This window comes from Cyanistes caeruleus, chromosome 2, assembly GCF_971803275.1.
Source record: "Cyanistes caeruleus chromosome 2, bCyaCae1.hap1.1, whole genome shotgun sequence".
NCBI classification, from domain to species: domain Eukaryota; kingdom Metazoa; phylum Chordata; class Aves; order Passeriformes; family Paridae; genus Cyanistes; species Cyanistes caeruleus.
This window is the reverse complement of record NC_141702.1, coordinates 43,344,274-43,367,217: the sequence shown is the minus strand read 5'-3', so window position 1 is coordinate 43,367,217 and position 22,944 is coordinate 43,344,274. Positions and strand designations below refer to the sequence as shown.

Here is a 22,944-nt window from a genome sequence, read left to right as displayed (position 1 = left end):
TAAAACTACTTCCACCCATGTTAGCAGTGATTGTGCACAAAAAATGTATCAGTCTTTGATCTATCAAGCCTAAATAATGTGACTACTAATATTTGAGATACCTGCATTAAAACTCAAGACTGACTTGTACTGGAGATAAAATTGTAGCATTTGCACAGTTCTTGCTTCATACAGCAAGACAGAGGGTGAAAATCTCAGTAAAATATAATTGTTAATGTGCTTAATGTAATTTTTAATTGCAATTTTAAAGAACATTAATAAAAGTCACAGAAATTGTTCTCTGGCAGTTTTATGATTCATTTATGCCTAGCCTTATTTGAGTATCCTTAGTGTCTGTCCTTACAGTACTTGGCCTTGTTGGATTTGGTGTGCTAATCTTCTTTGCAGTCCTGCAAAACTAGACCTGTCCAAAGCATTACATAATGCAGGTGTGGTAAAACAGTAAATATACTAGGATTTTGCATAGGAAGGGAGTTTCTACACAATTGTCAATCTAGTATACAATAAGAAATTGTATTTATTGTTCACTCTTTTTTCTTCTTCTTCTTCTTTCTTTATGGCCCAAACAATCAATACCTAATACAAGACAAGATTCAAATATGAAGGGGCAGATAGGATATTTGTCTGGATATTTCTGGGTTATTCAGGATATTTATCTTCTTCCAAGGTTTTGTATCATAAGGGGACAAAAAAAGGTTCTGATAGCATCTGACCTCTGTTTCTGCTTGTTTTAGTTATATGTATATACAGCACAGCAATATTACATTGCAAATACATTGTAAAATACTTAAGATAAATTTGCTGGTTTTGCTAGAAAGGATTATGTCAAATTATCAAAATTCGGTTTCAGTCTTAGCAGAGAAGTGTGATGAATTGCCTATTATCTTACTGTTCACATAAACAGAAATATGATATATTTTCAGTTCCTTCTTTAAACAACATTCAGATTGTTACAGCCATTGCAGGTGGAGATTAGCTTGAGGACACTCTCGCATTTATTTCTAACTTCATTCTTAGTTCACTTGCCCCCATTATGGGCCAGAAGTTGCCAGTTTTACAGGCCTGCACCATTTGTCTCAGCTGAGCCAGTAGAGTCTCTGCAGCTGCTAAAAATGTGTAGGGGAAAAGCTCAGATCTGTTTTAGCCTGTGGCTTTACAGCTGACCAGCAACAGCTGCTCTCACTGCCTGCTCGTTGCTTAGGCAGATTATTTTTCTCCTTTTCATTCATTTGCTTATCATCTACAAAGAATTCAGTATGGCATAGCCCTGTTAAATGGGGCAGAGTGACCTGGAATCTGGAAGAAAAGGGGAAGATAAGAAATGTAAGTAGACTGTATGGGGATAAAGAAAGAATAAGGAAAGCAGGCCAGAGAGGTAATTTTTGGGTTGGTTTATGGATCCTTTTTTAGTTTGTGTGCAGCTTCCGTTCACCTCATCAGTGGAATAATCATCCAAAAGGTATGGAGCTGATTCTTGTTTAACCTAGATATTCCTATTTTACTGTTGGAAATCAATACAATTTGCACCTGTATTAGGTTGGGCTATTGGTTTTTTTCTAATGAGAAACAAATTAACATACTCATGTTTGATACCTACAACAAAAGTAATAATGAACATATATATGAAATAATGAATAAAGCAGTTCTAAACCCATATATGTTGACACAGTAAAATAATTTTCATTATTCTCTCAAAAATACGGTTATCCCTGCTGTCCACTCTAGTCAGATGCTTAGGTGACCACTCCAGCATTTTGCATTTATTTAGCATCCACCAAAACAGTTAAAAATATTACAATTTTTTTTTTAATGTTAACTGCTATGACACTAAAAATACAACAGAACAAGAGATGCAGTAGCAGAGGTTGAATTGCATGTTATTGTAACATTAGGTTGATTTGCTCTGGAAATGCAGTCTGTGACTGTGCTTATTCTTCATCATGTGGTTTGCTAAGATGTGGCAATTCTGCCCGCTCTGTGTGCAGTGTTTGCCAGTACATTACCCAGCTTAGGCAGCTGCCTGTGTGTCAAACAGCTGCTCTGCTGTTGCTGCCTGGAGGGCTTTACACTGCGCTTCCACATCATTTTCTGGATCCTGATCTTTATGGGAAATGCTGCCTTAATGCTGGTTTGCGCCTATCAACCTGATTTGGCCTGCAAGTCATTTTGTGATAAGTAAAAAAAAAATCCCAGCAGACTAGGGTAGTCCTACTTTTAGTCCACTGTTACGGAGAAATATTTTACTTGTTGCTAGAAATGTTAGTTTACATCTGTATTTTTTTACCAATCTCTATCTTCCTGATTTTCCTGTCTATCAAACTAACTTCAAGAGGCAATTCTCTGGTATCAGATAAGTTTCCTCATTATTTCATGTTTTAGTCAGTATGAATTTTTACAGTTAAGACCTGTGTAGTAATACTATTTCCTGAATATATCTATTATACACACCATACAGCAGGATTTCAATCAAGTCATGTCCACTTTGGTTAACTTTATTACATAGAGCATCCCAATAAAGTACTTACTTTTAGTATTTAGTATTTATTATACCTTTTAGTATTCTTTTCCCTAATATATGTTCCAAATGGACTGGCAAGGCTTGTTGTAAAGGAGAAAAACAATAATTAACACTTAAGTTAGTTTATGTGTCACATGTATCTGTAGTACAGTCATGAATATTAGGATTTTTTAGTGTGTTAACCAGGTGCAAATACATTGTATGATACGTACTCAAATGTTATTAGGATTGAATGGCAGGAAATTTGTTTTGTAGTTTAAATGCAAAGTTAGTCTTGGCTAATTACACATCTGTGTAGTGTTTAGATAGCTGCATTCCCTGTGTTTCAGCCTCTGCTGCAACGTAGAAGCTTTATACTATTTACAGATATAAGTTTTCTCATGTGCATAATCCTTTGGAAACCGTATATACAACTCAAGTGAAGTTGCCTTCAAACCTGCAGGATCAGGATGTAAAAGAAATTACTCAAGACCAGATTTTGTTCTGTTCCATAGGTAACCTGTGCTACTCTGCCACAATTTCAAGTAGATATTTATCTCTTTCTGTTATCTGGGACATTTGAATTTTAATTTTAAATATTTTATCATAATGAGAAAATTGTTGACCTGAGTGAAATTCTTGATATATTTATTCTCAGTCTGGTGGATCTCAAAGGGAGTGTTTTAAATTTGACTATACATTTCTTTCTACCAACATTATTGTTCTCAATAAGTCCTTTCTAATTTTATGTAAATGGTTTTTTCCCCCTATTTTGCTTAAGCTCCCTGGCTTTGTGTGAATGGTGAGAATTGTTCTTTCTGCACAGAAAGCCTTTGTACCCTCCCTAGACAAAATGCATATATGTAAGTGTTAAATTGTATAATAAATGAAAAAAATGAGTCCAGAACTACAGTTTTTCACCCTGCTGAGTTATCTTTACCATTCATGACTCCATCAGAGTGCCTAAACTGGCATCTTTGTAGTGATGGGTGTATACTAAGCTGACAAGCTTGCACTGTATTCTTATTTTAGGTATTATATATCACTGTGATCTGACCAAAGAGGAACTGGAGCCAACGGTTTTCCGAGAAGTGACTGTTAAAGGATTTGATCCTTCGGTTTACCAGACAATTCAGGTAATAAACTTGAACCCTGCTGTCTTGCTCTAACCACCTATGCAAGAGCTCAAGACAATTGGACTTAGTTATTGGTGAGGAGACTTGCTTTAGAACCATGCTTTGGTTTTGAACTGAAATACTATTGTAGATGCTCTAAAGGCTCAAACAAGGATCTCAGTGTAGTAGCATGAGGACTCTTTTGGAGGTGCACAGATAGTGAAGGTGTATAAGAATTGGTTAAACTTAAGGTTTATAAAGTTAAGAGAAATTACTTCAATGGGAAACAGTGTAAGCTACAGATTACATGGAACAACACAGGGTTTTTCACAGACAACTGCTTTGACCTCATAACAAGTATTGTGACTAAAAGGATTATACAAAATACACATTTTAAGTACTAAATGAGCTTTCCACTAAACACAGCTTTGATAAGACCCTGGTAAAATACTATGCCCAGGTCAGGACTTTTAAGATAGGTATGAAACTTCTAGAGAGAGTTCATGGAAATTTGTTGAAATCACAGAATCATTTAGGTTGAAAAAGACATTTTATGAGCAAATCCAACCATAACCCTAATATTGCCAAGTCCATCACTAAACATGTCACTAAGTGCCCATCTTCTTGTCTTTTTAAAAACATCTGGGGATAGTAACTCAACTGAAATTATTAGGGGTTTAGAAAAATAGTCATTATATTGTGATTCTTAGCATGTTTAAGACCTATTTATAGAATAAATATTGGAGGGTTGATTCATTTTTTTATATGTAGGATTTTTTTATCTTCTCACTAAGAGTAAGAATGGAATAGAGGCTTTTTCTTTCTATGGACAAAGGCATAACAAAATCTAGTGCCAAGAGTGGAGCTTAAATAAGCTTAGCCTGCAAAAAGGTGAAATTATGTAGACAGTAAGCAACATGAAGCCATGTGACAGCATGGCTTGGAGTCTCTGAAAAGAGATTAGATACTTCTCTTAATATCTTACTTTGAATTTTGCCTCTGACACATGCACAAGGCACATTCTCTAAAAGCTTAAAGACAGTAGTATGTCTTTAGTAGTACGTGAGGTGGTTGTAAATAGCCCCTTCTGTTTGTCTGTGCATCTCCAGACAGAAATAAGAGTGTGGTAGAGAACAATTTGCTGAAAACGCTCTCGCAGAGAATGCGTTTTTTCTGCTTCGCTCAAATTCATTAAGAGACTTCCTCAGTATAACTTTAGGGCAGAGTAAGCTGGATAAGAAAGAGAAAACTTCATTCTCCTTAGGAAAGAACTTGGTACAATTGTAGTGCTGCCATCAGACCCAGAAGGATAATAATGAAACACAAATACCCATGTAATTAAAAAGGGTATAGAAGAGGTTTCTGTAAATTAGAAATAATATATTTTTCTGGTAAATCAAATTTTATAAAATAAATGTCTGGAAAAATAAAATCTTGTTTTACACTTAAATCAATTACATGCTAAATTAAGGTAAAGTAGAACAGTAATACAAATAATTTCAATGAGGAAACATGCTATTGCTTTGCCCTTGGAAACCTTCACTTTGTCAAACACTGGCAGAGATTCAGTGACAGAGCTAGGCTGTGATGTGGTGGAAGTCAGTATCACTGTCCCTGGTTTTCTCCTTACTCAGCTCCTGCTCAGTTCCAGCTCTAGGGAAATGAGACCTGTGTAGTTATATTGTGATCAGTGCTTTTAAAGAGTACTCCTGGCTCACCAGTCATCCAGTTTTGCCTTATACCAACAAATGATCTCAGTGTGGCAACCTCTTGGAAATCATATTTTGTTACCTTTCATTCAGATCCATGGAGAAGTCTCAGCTGAGCTGTGAAAAAGGTTGTTTGTCAAGGCCAGGGCTGGACTGCCTGCTCAAGTTTGTAGTAACTGAGCCTGTCAGTGCTGCACAGGTCAGATGGACTCCAGGCTTCATTTCCATTTGTGTGGTCTCATTTAGAGCCTTGAGGGTGCTTCTGATTGGAGGAGGGAAGGACGATGGAAGGGTATCAAAGCAGGGTATTAATGGCTGTCAACCAAATGAACACATAGCCATTTCAAAACACAGGCAACATTGCAGGGAACTGTGGGGAAAAAATAAGAATGCAAGAAATATACTGAAAGTAGGCAAACTCTGATTATTATAGGAGAATGAACAATGCTGAAGAATCTATTTAATAATCTTAATTTCCATCATAATTACTAAGTTGTAAAGGATAATGTTGCTGACTGTCCTAATCCGTCTCCTTAATGAAAGGCAGGTCTCCTGCCAAGGTTTTTTTATTCTCATATATCTGAAGAAATGCCTACTCACACTAGCAATCTTCCCAGCTTTGCTGTGTAGCATATATGAAACTGTGATGAGCTGTTCTTTAACAGTCTTTGAATATAACTGGGTCAAGATTTGAACTGAAATGGAGGTGTCATGTGTATATGAAACCTGAATTAATGGCAATTGCCTGTTTTTTGGTCTTTCAAATCCAAACTACAGTATTTGGTATATGCTGTAAAGTGCAAGGGTGGAATAGTGATAAGGTTTATTACATTGAGAAAATTTGTGGTAGAGCTGCTACTTTTTTTGTACTTAGGGTTAATATCTTACACTTTGACAGCTCAAACTAAAAACAAATTAGCCAACTTGCACTGAAGGGGAAAGCTGTATCAACATACCTGACATTTGCACCAGGGTGAGAACATGTTTGTAAATTATTGGCTCCATGTGACGCCCTGGAAGTACATAGTCTAATTTATTGTGCTGTAGCTTGTGTTTTTGCCCTTACCTTGAAAGACTCTGTGACCTTCATGAAAAAGTCAGACTGTTTAAAATGCTTGCCACACATCAAAAATTTATCCTGGCTGCTTTTGTTAAATGATACATTAAGTTGTATTAATTACTCTTCCTCTGCCAAGCACTTCTTGAAATTTGGTTTTGCTTCCCTGCATACTTCCATCTATCACAATAACAGATTTTTTTTCAGGAAATAGCCTGGGGTGGGCTTTACAGAAGGAAAAAACACTTCCACAGGAACTTAAAAACAGCACTTGCCCTAAGATGTTTACTGTCTTAATAACTCAACTGTTGCTTTAAATAAAAAGCCTTTATTTTATCTCTGTAAAGTTGCCAACTATGTTCTTATATGCCTCTCCATGTTAGCACCTCACAGTGACACTTAATCATGGATAAACAGTCTTCTGGTGTGGCTCAAAGCTCACCTACTTTTAGGCTGATATGTAGGCTTTTAAGTGTTAAAATTGCAACAATAAAAATGCTGATTGGCTCCTTTTACCATTCTTTGAATACCCTCCAGTACTTAAAATACTTAGAGATGGGCCAAAAATAGATGTTGCTATTGATAGAGGCATTTTGGATTAGTTCTTGCAGGTGGTGAAATTCATAACATAACTTGGTTTTACAAGTTAGTTTGATTTAAAAAGCAGCTGCTGTTTAGATATTGCAGCAGAGATGCAAGAAGCACAGGTCTTAAAAAAGATGTTTCTCTTCGGGCTGGAATGAATTTCTGCCCTTTTTTTGCAGATATTACTTTTGCAGGTGAAGTAATTTTCATGAGAATTTTATTCTTGTCTTGCTCAGTCTTTCACTCCCATCACCAAACCCTCGCAGTACTGATTTCAAGTTATGAGACATTGATAGGGAAAATTTGTCTACGGTCATTCTCATTCCAAGTAGAACTTCACACCATACAGTTTGGCACAGTGATTAATCTCTGCTTCAGGAAAATACAACACTGAGAGAAGATGAGTCAAGTTTAAGACTGATTGGCAGAGAAACTTGTGCACAGCACCTGCCCATGCTATTCCTGGATATTGCTGTTACGGGTGGTGTCATTCCATGAGCATTAGATTCCCTAATTAATATAAAAATAACAGAGGAAAGCAGTGTCCTCTGTAAACTGTAGTAAGCTCAACCTGCTAAGTAGTGCAAGAGCTGTCACTATAGTTATCTCTGTTTTTTTCACTGTGGTTATAGAGATGGTTTTAACATTGTTTTCTTCCCCTTACCCACACGTATATCATAGAATCAAAGGATGGTTTGAGTTGGAAGGAATTTCAAAGGCCAGCTAGTTCCAGCTTCACTAACATGAACAGAGACATCTTCCATTACACCAGGTTACTCAAAGTACCATTGAACCTGACCTTGAACATTTCTAAGGATTGTGCATCCACATCTTCTCTGGGCAACTTGTTCCAGTACTTCATCACCCTCATAGTAAAGAATTTATTCATAATCTCTCATCTAGACCTTCCCTCTTGCTAAACCATTTAAACCCATTTGCTTTTGTTTTATTGCAATATGTTCTTGTAAAAAGTTCCTCTCCAGCTCTTTTATAGGCCCCTCTTAGGTACTGGAAGGCCACAATTATGCTATCCCAGAGCCTTCTCCAGGCTGAACAGCTCCAACTTTCTCAGCCTGTCTTCCTAGAAGGGGTTCTTCAGCTCTCCGACCTTCGTGTGTCCCCTGTGGGCCTGCTGTGACGGGTCAGTGTCCTTCATATGTTGGGCACCCTAGAGCTGGATGCAATGTTCCAGGTGGGGCCTCACCAGAGGGTGACCTGCTGGCTGTGCTTCTTCGGATGCATCCCTGGACACAGTTGGCTTTCTGAGCTGTGAATGCACATTGCTGGGATACAGTGAGTGTCTGGTCATCCCCCAAGTATTTCTTCTCAGCCCATTTCCACCCAGCCTGTATTTGTGCTTGGGATTGTCTCGATCCAAGTGCAGGAGTTTGCGCTTGGCCTTGTTGAACTTCATGAGGTTCACACAGTCCCACCTCTCAAGCCTGCCAAGGTCCCTCGAGTTTGACATCCCTTCCCTCCAGCATGTCCACTGCACTGCACAGCTTGGTGTCAGCAAACTTGCTGAGGATACTCTCGATCCCACTGTCCATTTTGCTGACAAAGGTGTTACACAGCACCAGCCCAAATGCCACCCCCATTGACCAGAACTTTGAGTGTGACTTTTTATATGAATAGATCATTGTAAGTTGGAGAAAAGTTCAGTAACTTTTAACTATCTGCAGAGAGCTAGAGGCATGTACTTTCAACTGATTCTGAGCAGAGAAAAACAATTTTCCCCTTTTTTACAGAGGAATAAGTAATTTTGGCATCATTTTCATCCCTCTCCTAGGAATCCATCACAACCAAAAAGAAGTTAATTTTTGAAGAATTGGGCTTTCTTTCTTCTCACAGTATTTGAGGTTTGAATCTCGCCTTGATCTCATGGGATGGGAGGATAGAATTAATGCTTGGGGAAAATAAGTTGCTTATTGTTGTTTGTTTCAATTTTACTCTTTTTATTTCCTTGAGATTTTGTATTGCAGTAAGGAAGAAAATGAGTTCCAGAAGTGCCTGGACAATACTTTCAGGCACATGGTGTGACTCTTGGGGATAGTCCTGTGCAGGGCTAGGAGTGGGACTCAATGATCCTTGTGGGTCTCTTCCAACTTAAGTATGTTCTGTGATTCTGTGAAATACTGGGGGAAGAAGGAATGTGACAAACACCACAGTTTTAGTGCTTGCCACAGTATGGCAGACACCTGCTGTCTTTCAGAGGGGAAATAAGCTTTGAGCCACTTCTTTCAGAGCTCCCAGGAAGGAGGCTGAAGGCTTTGGCTCTGATCTCACCTGGTGTTTTGGCACCAAGGCAGCAGTCTCACTCTGGAAGACATCAACAAAATCACAGTGACAACTGTGACAGCCTTGGCAGTTTGCCTGTGTGAACTTAGTATCTTACACCCTTGGCATGTGGTTGTTCCAAACACTATATTAGTCTGCCATTACCTCTTCTAATTTGAGGTCGGTGAAGAAACAATAACTGAAAATGTAGTACTCTAGTTTAAAGCACCCTTGTAGTTCTTGAAAGCCAAGAGACTGTATATTAAATATATTACAAATTTGCAGCCACATTACACTCCCTTTTAAGGGAGGAAATTGTCAGAATCAAGGACTTTACATCTAGATAGAGTATCAAGAGACAAATTGATTCCTATGATGACCTTAACTGCTCTTGAACATTGAAACCCATATGCTGAAGTAGCAGAATAGTAGTTGGCTCTATATCCACTATAATTTAAGTAGCCCCATCCAATGAAGTTCAGCTATTTCTTTGGTATCTTAAGTAGGAACCACATCTCTCTATTCCAGATAAGAGGATGAAGTGATAGACTTTGCATTGCTTTCTTCACCAATCCACTTCAAACCTACTTTAAGGTCTAAATGTCTGGATTTGCTCTATCCCCTTCTTATATACTGCTGGGGCTGATGTATAGTTTTGGAGGTTGGGGGCTTTTGTTCAGCAGAATGCTGAGCAATGGAAATGTGGTTTGGGATGGAGGGGAGTGTAAAACTGCTCTTAAGAAGAATTAACTGCTCTTAATTAGAATTAACAACTGACCACACAATGTGGGAAATAATATTAAAATAATAAAAAATACTCTTTGTGTTCATTTGTAATGTTATACAGGCTTTGTGATTCAGTAGTTCCAAGCTTTTAATAGTAAACTGTTTATTTTTCTGCTGAGTGTGCAGGGAGTTGGAGATCTTCTTAAAATGGAAGCATCTGTAGAACTTTCATGCTCGAGACTTTATAAAAATGTTCATTTGTTTCAAGCCTACAAGAGAAGTGATTGCTTTGCAGTGTAACTAAAGCTCATTATGAAATACTATTCTTATGCCTTACTCAGTAGAACTTTTGTTTGAACTTTTGTTTGAACTTGCAATGGTTTCTTTCTGACTTTTCTAGTGAAGGGGGATGTTAGTTGGTTGATTTAATCCCAAGTTGCATTCCGTGCTCCATTTCTTTCTCAGAATTCCTTAAAACACATGGCAAAACAGGACAGACTGAAACAGACCTGTAACCATTAAACATAGTGTAGTGAATTCCTTTTTACACAGGAGTTTTAAACAAGAGCTTAAGCAATTGTAGTGGAGCTTAAAGGATTGCCTCACATGTATTAAATGATTACATTGTTGAAAAATAGTTTTGATTTTTACAGTAAATGGGAAAATACCTTTTGCCATCAAAAAGATTTTAGAAGTCATTCACTCAGACACCTTAAATGAGCACGTGTGTTGAAGTCTTCAGGAACCTCAGTAGGTAGATTCTTTGCTGATACAGAGATACTAAAATGATAATGTAGTAAAAACACTTGGGGTTTATCTTCTTTCTAAACAATTTGAATTTGAAATGAAGAATTTTTTCTCTTCTGTTTTTCCTCTAAGTTTCATATCCACTTCTCTGATTGAACTCACCTCCAGTAATTAAGCATGAATGCATTTCTATTTTAATTAACTCTCTTACTCACAGGATAAGTAAGGATTTTATTTAATGGATTAGTGTGACTCTACTTCCAACTTTTCTTCTCCCATTTGTATAGGCTTATCAGTGCTATTTCTCAAAGGTAGTGAATATTACTAACTTCATTTTACAGAAACAGAAACATTCAGAATTAAATTTGTCCATGGCTTCACATTGATGAGGTGTTGCTCTGGGGATATGATTTGCTGTTCTAGTGGCAGTGGTTTGCTGATCCTCAGAGTTGAGTTTTCAGATGTGGATTGAAAACTTAATCAAGACAGTTATTAAAATCTTACACAAATAGTTCAGAAAACTTTGGCATCAATAAAAAGCCCACCTCTTGATATGTCTAATAGTAATAAAGGCTGACAGCACACAGGCTTTTGATCATTATGATGTTTGTGTGTCTTGTATAGTACAGATTGAATGGCCAGTAACATCCATGGTAGAGGGTCAAACACAGAATGCTTCCACAGAAAACAATTGCTCTAAAGCCTCTTTATAGCTGTTTAATTCTTGTTTAAACCAAGTAGTCATAAGAATGGGAAATTTCAGCATAGTTCTCTACTGAAAGACAAAAATGATAGCTGCCCCTTTTCTCACTTAGAGAGAGGATAAATGTCAAACTTCGGTGTGCCAGCATTGTTCAGAATGAGAGTGCTCCTCTGCATAATGGGAATATTTCTATCCATCTGCCCACCCATCATTTTGCCTCATGGAGCCTGGCCGGGGGGTGGGGTTTAATTGTGATGATAATATGCTGCATTGGGGACAGATTGCTCTGGGATCACAATCATGAGTTTGATTCACACAGCTGGCAAAAGATCATTAGATGACTGCAGCTGTCAGTCATCACTGGCATAGTCCAGCATTCAAGCCACTTACCTAGCATGAAGAGTGCATTTAAGAGTTACTAGGTTTCTGAGAAAGGTGATTTACTTAAGTAAGAGTTATATACCCAGGTATGTATCTGCCTGTGCTACCAGACAGTGGTTAAATTCAAACAGATTTCCAGAACAGTAGCAATTATAGCCATTTATTTGTTAGTCATGCTCCTATTACTTGAAAATAAAATGTTGGGTACTCTGTTAATAGGTGTTTGCACATCTGTATTACACATGTGGGCAAGTTTTAAAAATGTTTTCTTTGGTTTTAACATGTAAATGTTTAATACTTAAATTTATAAACTGTTTTCTCAATTTTAACTAGTACAGATCCATAATGCAGGTGGTGGGTTTTAGAATATATCTCTGTTCTCACCAGCTGTTCTTGTAGATTTTGTTATGTATGTAAACTCCCTGGATGGCCTTCACATTTCTCAGTCATGGTTTTATGAAAGGCAAAAGGCAGTGAGAAAGGGAGGCACTTGGGGCTGTTTTAGAGTCTGTCTTCTCCAATTCTGCTTTTGAAGCTTCTCTTCTTGAAATCATATAAATCAGGTTAAGAACTGTCTCAGAAGCTCATCTAATCCATTGGAGTCCCAAGAGGTAGGATACTGGCTTTTCCTGCAAGAAGAGAGGAACCAGCTTCTAGCTGCTGTAATAAGCAGGGACCAAAAAGACTAGGGAAAGGAAGAAACTACCGTGCCTGAATGTGTTTGGACATTGTGGTGACATAGACATGACTGATCTGTCGTGAGCACTATGGCAGGTCACTTCTGCCTGTACCATTCCTGCCTGGTTTCTGTCTGTTTTGTTTCTGTTTAAAAGCCTTCACACCCCATAGGCAATCTAGTTCTCACTAAGTTTACTGTTAAAAAGCTTTTGCAGGGAATAGGGGTACACCACCTAAAGGTCTCAGCTGAATTCCCTTCTTGAGTTTGAAATCCATTGCTGTGTGTCCCTCACTGCTAATTGGTTCTCTTCTAGTTACAGCCAACTTCTGCATATTGAAGGACTGTCACTGTGTGTCCCTCAATTTTATTTTCCTTCACACTAAATCAAAAGAAAAATCTGCACTCTGTTCACTTTCTCTAGTGGATTGTATTTCCTGTCCTATCACTCTGCATCCACTTCCTGGAATCTGTTTAGATGCTCAGCATATGGTGATGCCATGGTTTCAGCTGAACACAGCACTCCAGCTGAGACTTTGCAAACCTGAATGCAACAGGAGCGGTTACTTCATAGCACCTTGTGGGTGAGACTTTGGTTTTTATGTCCTCACATAGCATTTGCCTTTTCCCTAACAATTCATTGTTCAAGTTCAGTTTGGCATGTCTACAACTCCAAGATAGTTTTCTAAATTACTTTTTAGTGAGTTGTTCACTATTCTTTATGTGATTGCATCTGTCAGGCTATATGGTATGTTGTATTTCTGGCCTTGTTGAATTGCATTTTACTGTGAGGTAGTTTTGCCTTTTGTTTGTTACTCCTTCCAAAAAGCATTCCCTGGTCCCCTCTTTTCTGCAGTGTCTGTTTCCTGTTAGCAATTAAGCTTCACCACAGCTCCATACTCCCATTTAAATACATTACAGTGGATGCATCTCTCATTCTGAATAGTGTCCCTATAGGCAACTGGGGAACTGGAGTATTTTCAGAATAGACGTGGCTCTGGCAGAGCTAGGAGGTTTGTGTTTCAGAGTTGCAGGCCTCCAGCCACACACAAGTTCTTAACTGGTTTATGCAGTTATTTATTAGGCTTTGCATGCAACTGTTAAAAAGAGGTTTAAAGAGGTAGGGCAGCCAGCAGAGAACAAATTAGAAGGCTGTGCAGGACTTAAAGAGTCTTTATCATGGACCACATTCAACAGTGTGGTGGACAGCATGGAACTGCAGACCATCACAGTGCCCTTACTAACCACAGCTTGAAGCAGAACAGAGAAATCAGTTACATTTGGAAGATTAATAATGATGGCTATGCCAGAACTGCCTAAAGGAGACAAAAGCAAATTAGAACTGGGAAAAAATGCAGATAAACTCTTTATATGTGTGTATTTTATATGTGTTTATATGTATGTATGTATGTGTGTATATATATATATACACACATAATTATTGCAGCCAAATAAAATTATACTTGCTGTCTTCATCTAGGGTCAAAACTGCTTGGTGGATTAGAGTTTTTGTTGTTGTTAATTAACATTCATCATCGTGCTGGAAAGCAGATTAATAGAGTTGAGAGTGGAAAACAACCATTTCAGATGTTGGTGAGATCTTACATAGACATATATAAGATGAAAATCTCTGCAAAATGATTGAGTCTGTGTGGCCACTACTAGGAGCAGACTCTGCTATTGAAAGGGGAAAGGGGAAGCAAGTTACAGCAAATCTTGTAACCTAAAATGAGAACTCTTGCATTCACTGTGAACATGACTACCTTAGAGAAGGATGCATATTAACCTGGATGATCATAGAGTAGTTATCACCAGTTCAGTTTATACTAAGAAAATTATTTTTTGCGAAATAGTAATGAGATTTTGGAGAACCTCTATTATTAGTGTTTGATCGCACAGTCACACCACACAGTCAGTTAGTAATACTGTTTCTGGCCACTTTGAACAGCCTGGTCTCTATCTGTACCAAATACAGAAAAAAATTGCACTAATAACACTAAGGCAGACTTTAAAAAGCTTAGTCAATAGCTTTGTCAACAGATTTGGTGGGTTGTTTTTTCATAAATTGGATTCACTGCTGAAAAGTCAGGCTAAACATAAAGTGCTGTGGTAAGTATCCAGAGATGCAAAGAAGTGAACTTGAGTAAGTTAAACATACATGTGGAATAATTCTGCAAACCTCTCTTATTTGTCCTCAGTATAAGAAATGAAATAGTAAAAACTTAACAATCATAAAATCTTGGTGCATTCTGAAAGAACATTTTTTAAAGGAAAAGAAAGGAAGATAGTTCTTTTTCAGTTCACTTTCTACCCAGAAACATTTCAGTCACTCATTTTCTCTGGGCTTTTGTCTGCTCATGATGCAGCACAAGTTCATCAATGTGCAGTTTTTTTTAATGGTAGTCTAGTTTTGCATCTTCCTTTAGCAGTTGATTTGATTTTATCTACACTGCTCAGAGGTACTGATAAAATACTATCTTCCCTTAGATGAATTATTTCTGCTCTGTCCTTGAATCATCTCCCAGGAAATTTATGGGACAAGGGAAGCCTCTAAGAAGTATTATTATTTACAGTAGCTAGTGTTTCAACTGTGTAGATGAATGATATAAAAAAAAGAGATTTCCTTAGTTCCAGCTTCTCTTCTCACAGAGAGGGAAAAATTGCTACATAAATTCTCCCTGACAACTCCCTGAACAACTTGCTTTTCATTCAATTTGTCAATTATTTTTGAAAGTACCAGTGTACAAAGATCCCTGCTATCAGCTAAAAATAGTCTTGATGCAGAAAAGCTTCAAAACATAAGGCCTGAAATCAAGGAGTTGTATTTTACCATAAGGACATCCCTGACTTTGTGCCTACTGGTGGTTTTTGAACTGATAGCACTCTATTCTAGTTGATCTGGTGTCATTAGAAATTTGATCTGTTGTTTTATTGAGAGTTGATTATTAGTTGTGGATTATGTAATGTCTGATACAAGTTTATTGGCTTTTGCTGTCTTGTTCATGTTTTGCCTAAGAAAGGAAAGATTGCTGCAAGTTGTCCTTAGTCTTAGGTCTTAAAAAAAAATTCCTCTTTTACTACTCATTTTTCTCTGCCCTGTTCCAGGAGTATCATAAGACTGCTTCAGCACACTCCTTGGTGTTCTGGTATGAAATCCCTTCAAAGTCTTAATATTGACATCTGTCTGGAAACTACACCATTAGTTGTAATTTTTGCTGGGTTGTTTTCTATTAGATTTGGAATATTTTTTTCCCTAAGCATTGTTACAACAATGAATGAAAACTCATACTTCTGCTTCTTGCTACTCACTGAGTGATTTTTCTTCGTTGTACAAATGACTACTGTGAATCTGAAAACAATAGTACTGTCTCCACAGGAAACTATTGAAATCAATAGCATCTGAACCTTAGAGTTATTTTTTCTAAGGTAGCACCTCAGATATTTTACAGGACTTTAGCTTTTCCTTGATCATTCTTAAGGGATTTTTTTTCCTCTTCTGCTACCATTTTGGTGGTATTTTAATTATGTAGGGGTACAAATGAGTAACTTTAAATTCAGATTTATCTCAGAAAGTAAATTATATGTAGCTATAATTTGACTGAGAAAATGTATATGGAACTGCTTCACAATACTTTTAATGAACTATTTATTTCAGTAAGTACTTCGGAATAAATATATTCACTGGAAAGTGATTTGGAACTGATTTTGAAACATGCACTGTCTGGTGTAGAAGATCTCTCTTTCAAACCAAAAAGCATGGATGAATTTTTAATATTCTACTAGCCACATGCAGAATTTTTGAGGGTGTTCAGTGATTTATAGTACTTCTGATTTTGGGTAGTGAACTTGACAGCTATAAGCATGGTATGATTCTCTGAGGAAGAGAGAGCAGAGCCCTCTGTAATTGCCTGGCCTTTGAAAGTCATGAACAAAGCTTCTTGGCCATGTAAGCAAATATGTGGGTCCTCTTGAGGCTTTGACACAAGCTGACAATTGACATCCCCATTGTCAAGATTGAATTTTCTGTGTGCAAGAATTTTTGGGTATGAGTTTACAGGTGAAATTTGAGCACCCTGAACTGGCCCTGCATTAGAGTGAAAATCCGGCAGTAGTTGTGTTATTTTCCTAAGGCTTGTAAATGCTCACCAGAGAGGCTATGTTGAGATGACCAAGCAAGTTTGAAGCAAGAGGTAGTAAAAAACAGTGGAGGTGAATTAACTAGTTACTAGTGAATGTTAGTTAGTTAGTTAGTTAGTTAGTTAGTTAGTTAGTTAGTTAGTTACCAGCTAGTTTGAGTGAATGTATCTCTCTCTCAGGACCTCAGATTAGGTATGTGCATCTAACACATCATAAAACCATAAATAAGAATAGTTACTATGAAGTAGCTTGCAAAAAGTAGGTTCTACCTCTTGCTTAACCCATGATAAGTTGCTTCTACATTTTTGTTCTGAAGAGTGTTTCTCATTACAATTTGAACTGATTTCCAGCATGGGGAAAATGAGTAGTGTTTACTTTCTAATACCTACACACTACACTGCAGTGAGTTGCCTCTTGTCAGAGCAGTTTACTCTGTAAAGTAAAGCTTGATGTAATGAAAGAAAATGCACTGTTTTTGAACAGCAGCTGTTATTTATGATTTTGTTCATAATGGTGTGCTACTTCCATCAAGACATCCCTTTGCTTCTCTCATGCCTGCTTCACAGTAGTACATTTCCTGAATGCATAAACACAGAGGGAATTCAAAAAAGAGACTGTAAATTACAAAGGCCTCTGGGACATTTTTTTGTTTAACACTACTACAGTGTATATTTAAACGAAAAGGTAAATCTATCTGTCTCGTATCTGTCTGTCTCTACACTGTACACTAAGTCATCTCCAAGGCAAATTGATGAAAGAAGAGGAATAACTGTACTTGGCAGATTCTAATTATTCTGCTGCAGGAAGCTCTGAGATTGTACTGAAAGGGGCAAAGGATAAACAGAAGAGGCAAGAAGCGGCTCTGGTTGCAGAAATAGGTGTGTGGGGATCTCATTGGATCCCATTTACCTCTAAGGCTTTATGTAAAAGGAGATCATACCTTTTAACTTATCTAGAAAAGAGTGATTTAAAAGCAATTTCTTCCATGCCAGTCTTGCGGGATTTCTCACCTTTCACACCTGTATTTTTCTCTTTTCTTCCCATGCATCCTCCCACCACCCTGTGAGGTACCTCCCTGCAGTCAGTGCAGTTAAGCAGCTGAACCTAGTAGCAAGGAGACGTTTCTTCTAAAAGACCATCTCCTGGCACTTTGCCTCTGTCAGCATGAGTCTGCTTTTTGTGCCGGTGGGTGGGTGGGTGGTGAAACAATTTCTTCTGAGCAGTTTCTTGATTATTTTCATAGTGCTTTTGCAAATGTCTGTGGTGGGTGTCCTTCTCTCTGGGTTTTACCTGCATGAATTTTTACTGTACTGAGAGTTACTTTGGCCCCTCTCCAGCTCTGTGTTAAGCAAGCTTTGCAACCCACACAGAATTGCTTTGAAGCTAATTTAAGAGACTTAAGGAAGATTGATGAGGATTCCCCTCTGAAGAAAGGAAACCTCAGATCCTGTGGATTTGCTCTGTAGTGGTAACAGTTCTCTGTTATTTTTCCTGACTTCTGATTCATGTTCTATTTTAAGAAAACAAAAACTGGTGTCTAGTAAGAGCTGCTCTTACGTGTGGCCATTGGCTGGCTGCCAGAGCTGCCTATGGGGCCACTGCACATCTTACACTTGGGTCCATGCCACTGCTGCAATAAATAGGGGGTTTTGCTTGTGAAGTGCTATAGTCTTTAGCCCCAGACTGGTGTCTGTTTTGTAAGGTCAGAGGTTATGGGAGATGGAATGGGCTATGGACAGATGGTGTGGAAGGCAGCACATGATTCTGTTTGAATCAGTGAATTTTCTGCCCTGGCATCTCAAGAGAGAATTTCTCCCTGCCTGCCAGGGCTGCATGTTCAGGCTTGTGGGAGGGCAGGGTCTTTGTGACTTGCCTTCCTGAAGCACCAAGTGTTAGGACTTGTCAGTGGGAGATGTTGCTATGTGCCATTGTTCAACCTCAGGCATTGTTATCTCTGTACCTAAACACAGGTTTGAAAACCTTGATGCCACCATCTGTGAAGGAAGACTTTCTCTAGGGACTATTCCTTTCCGTTTACAGTTCCAGTCACCTTTCAAAGGTACTGGTGAGGGATTTTTAAAACAGTGAATGTTTAACAAAGTATTTGTGACATTTGGAAATAGGTGGGCAATGGTATGTGATTTACTATGAATTCCTTACACTTTTCTTCCCCAAATCTCAAAATGCAAATGTTGGTATAAGTGTGATGAGAAATCTTCACTTAACTAAGGAAATACTTTATGTGAAATAGATGTTTGAAACTCAGCTCCAAGAAGTAAAACCTGAAGTAGTTATTCCCCTGTGCTGGGGTTTGCCAGGACTGAACAGAATTTCAGTTTTGCTTTCCCAGTGCTGTCTGTAACTTTGTGGTGGCTGTAGCAATGTGTGAGGCCAGCTGCTCTTACTTAGAAGCAGAAAAAAAATGCTAAATTTCACAAAACTGCTAAATCCTGTTTGTTTCAAATGATAAGGAATTATCTCAGAAAAACTATATAGGAGACATTGGAAACAATTCTTTTAAAGGCATTGTTACAGTCTTAATAAACCTAAATTATTGAACATGAATTTCTAATAAGGAGCATTCCAGCTTGATTTATATGCCATTTTAGTCACTGTAAAATTTTTTGGTATTTCACACAATGCATGTCAATCTAATGACAAGTTTAATTCTTACCTGGTTTTGATCAAGCACACATAGACATGGAAACAATTGCTATTCCTGGTATGTAATCCTTAATCTTGAAAGAGAGTTTGGGAGAGACATTATTAGAATAACTACTGTCTAACTAAGAATAATTAGCCTACTGTGACTTAGGAGGTGTTTTCAAGTCTCAGAGATCTTCTGATTTCTTCTTGTTTCTTCTTCTTGTGTGTAAAAATCATGTTTTATGTACAGGAAATAACTCTTTCTGACAAGACAAACTAATCACTAATCAAACTAATCACTTTTTAACTGGATATTCATGCATTGATGAGCAAGACAGGAAAATGATAAAATATTTCTGAACATTCAGATATTGTTCACAGTTCAAAAAATATATACATTAGAATCATATGGACAAGATTTTGGATTTGTGTTTTACAGCAATATTTCAAAACCTGTGTTGAATCTTACCTTAGAAGGTTAATTTTAAACGTGTAAAGGTTTGGGGTTGGTTTTTGCCTAGAAGGATTTTAGGTTTTGTAAAATCAAGATGATTTCAGGTGCACTTTTCTTACCCAAACAATTATAATTACATACATCTTCTAATCTCTCCATTATGTAAACACATAAAATAGTTCTGAAAGGGAGAAAAAGCAAAATAAATACTCAGAAATTGCTGAGGTTTTTAATTTTTAAAAATTGAATTTTCTTATCAGTGTCACTTATTTTACGTACTTTTAGTTATGTGGCACAATGTGAGTATACAGACAGATTAATTTTATTTATTTATTGGGATGATTGTGTCACTTTCTTTAATATTCAAAGATACTGATTTCATATGTACTTGCAAGAGAAGTGCATATTGGATGATTGCCAAAATTACTTTCAGTTCTCTGTGTAAGTATCAAGGTTTGGCTATGTTACCTTTGTATCTAAATGAAAGAAAAACTTCATCTGCAGCCTCTGTTTTTCAAACCTTCTGGTTTTCTAAAATACTTAGTTTTGCCTCCTAGTGACTAGAGATGGAGAGGATACTTCTTGCCATTGCAGACACAGAGGTGGATAAATACAGAGCCTTTCTGAATTTAGGTCTGAGACGCTAGCTGATAGTTCCCCTCTTTCCTAAGTGAAGATTCACCTCACATAAATACTGCACATTTAAAACAAATGATAATTAGGAGAACAAAGACCTCCTCAGGAATGAATGTATTGAACTTTTTTATCCTGGTTAACCACTAAGTAAATTTGCAAGCCAGATCACAGAGCTATTAACTGTATATGCTTGTAAAACTTACTCTGTAAACTGTCTTTGACATAAACATCCATTGACTTTCTCTAGTGAAAATGGAGTGTAAATTGCTTTCAAATGCTAAGTTTAAAAATCAAAAGAAGGTAACACACCACTCTACAAATATATATGTATGCACTAAAGAAGAATGATGAAGATTGGGCTCTGTTTCGCTTATATAGCTTAATTTTCATGTAATTTGTAGCAATGAGCAGCTGTCTTGCTTTCTCCTTCCATCACAATAAGTAGACTAGAGGCTATAAATGTATCCCTCAGGCTCTGCCTTCTGAATTGAAAGTGATTCTGGCACTGAGCCCCCACTGCCGTGTGACACAAGGACATTAGTGTGAGACTAACAGGTACAGCTATTCCAGGGCTGCTCTACTGCTCCAACATTATGGTCCTAGAATAGCACCAAGGGTTGCACACTGCAGGAGTGCCCTGTCAACCATGCAACATTGCTGTTGCATTCCTAAAGGCTGAAGATACTTATTTTTAGCATGTCCCTCCTTGAATGGTGAGTTTCAGCATTCATAATAATATTCCTGAAGTGTTTTTCTCCATTCTTTTCAAATTCATTTTCCTAACTTGTCCTCTTCTTACATATGCTGACTTTAGTGACTTAAGACCTTATTGGAAAATATATGAACAATGAGTAGTACTGTGTGACTGGCACAAGTGGATCTCTCCTATCTGTGATAAGCAGGAAAAGGTAGTACCCTTTTATGAGCATTTACCACTGTAAAAGCTGACAGCATCTAAAGTTAGGCATGGAACACCATCTTGGGAAATCCTTTTTAGGGCTTGCCCTTTGCAGTTTACCTTAATCTTTGCGATAGAAGCTCGTCCCTTTATTGGTTACATGAATAAACCATTCAACTTGCTTCAGAGATAACAGCTAATTTAAAGGTGAGATTGAATCAGTTGTTGAAAATAGTCTATTTGGAGAAGCTTAAATAGCTTCACATATCTTAGTGTCTCACTGAATTGATTTCCACCCCCTTCCCTCGTGTGTTCATCTTGGAGGGAGAGGTAATAATTATTTTAGCAAAGATAGGACTGAAAATCCTTAAATTGCAAATGTCAGCTTGACGTGAATCTTTTTTTTTCTGTTGAGATTTCATTTAATGGTATGTTATTTTATCTTAACTGATGACAATAAAAGCCCTACAGAAGTCAGTTTTCAGGGAGTGGTTATATAAAAGGTAAGGTCCTCATTCAGAAACCAGCAGTAAAATTAGTGTCATTCTTTAATAATCAGGAAAGGACTGGTCAATGGCAGTTAAGTTTCTAGAAGTGTAGAAAGGCCAGATGCTTGCTTCCTGCAAATTGCCAGCAACAGCTGGAGTTGACGGATGGCGTTTTAGGGAAGAGTCTCTGCAACTCCTCATCATCAGACTCAGCAGTTCTCCTGTTCATCACTTATTTTATTCGTTTGTAGTGTTCAAGTGACTATTTAGTGTGAAAATCCTTTTTCAATACTCTACCGTTCTGGCAAGAACTTTGTCACTTAAGATACAGTTTTGGCAGCAGTTGGAAACTGATTTCATCTATGTAAAAACACCTTTAGACTTTTTTCTTTTTTCTTTTTTTTTTTCATCTACCGGGTACTGTGAAATACTGAATTTTTATCTGTAATATGTCTAGAGGTTTTGGTAAAGCCTTTGGAGGTAGATATGATTTCATTTGAAATTCCTCACATTTCCTTAGCAATGATTAAAGTAAAATTAAATGTGATTAGTTTGTTTTCAGTGTGCCATGTGGATTTACATGTTTCACATTACAGGCAATGCTCAGAATAAATGTGTTGCATAGGTTCATGTTACTGATGAGGTTCATGTGTAAAAATAGAACCTGTTGATCATGTGCTTTACCAATCATGGTAGGACTATCTCCTTTTAAAGCAGAGATTGTAGACATGCAACTCAATTATAAGAATGTGTCATTCTTCATTTACTACATTTTTGTTCTAATTAGAGTAGAAGCTGCAATGATGTTAAAGCATGGTAGTGAAAAGGAATCAGCCAGAATTTTAGGACAAGGAACAAACTGCATTCACAGCCATGTGTTTTGCTTGATTGGCAAAATATGACACAGTGGATCCCAAATTAGAGTATGCAGGCAGAGGCATGCATCAAAACAAGAAGATGTAGGAACTGTGTTAAGCAATTATAGTCTTTGTGTACATGGAGTTCAGTTTTTAACTTCACACAATGTTGTGGCAGCAATAGAAGGACATGTGAAAGCATGTGCTGTGTGGATACTTGGTGTCTGGGGAGCTGGTTTCCTTTCAGGAATAAAGCCAGTGGTCAGTTCAGCTGTCTTGACAGACTGGGGATTCTGCAAGGTTGGGTCTCCTGGTTCTAGCTGTTTAGTAATGTCCGAAAAATACACCAAAGTGC

General features: G+C 37.5%; 1 protein-coding gene across 1 annotated transcript in view; it reads left to right on the top strand.

Annotated features, from left to right (window-relative positions):
* Positions 1 to 22,944, top strand: part of PREP (prolyl endopeptidase) — an 84,383-nt gene that overhangs the window by 46,025 nt on the left and 15,414 nt on the right. The window contains exon 10 of the mRNA XM_086876682.1: positions 3,530 to 3,633. Within this exon, the coding sequence (XP_086732808.1) occupies positions 3,530 to 3,633 (104 nt within the window). The remainder of the gene's footprint in view (positions 1 to 3,529; positions 3,634 to 22,944) is intronic.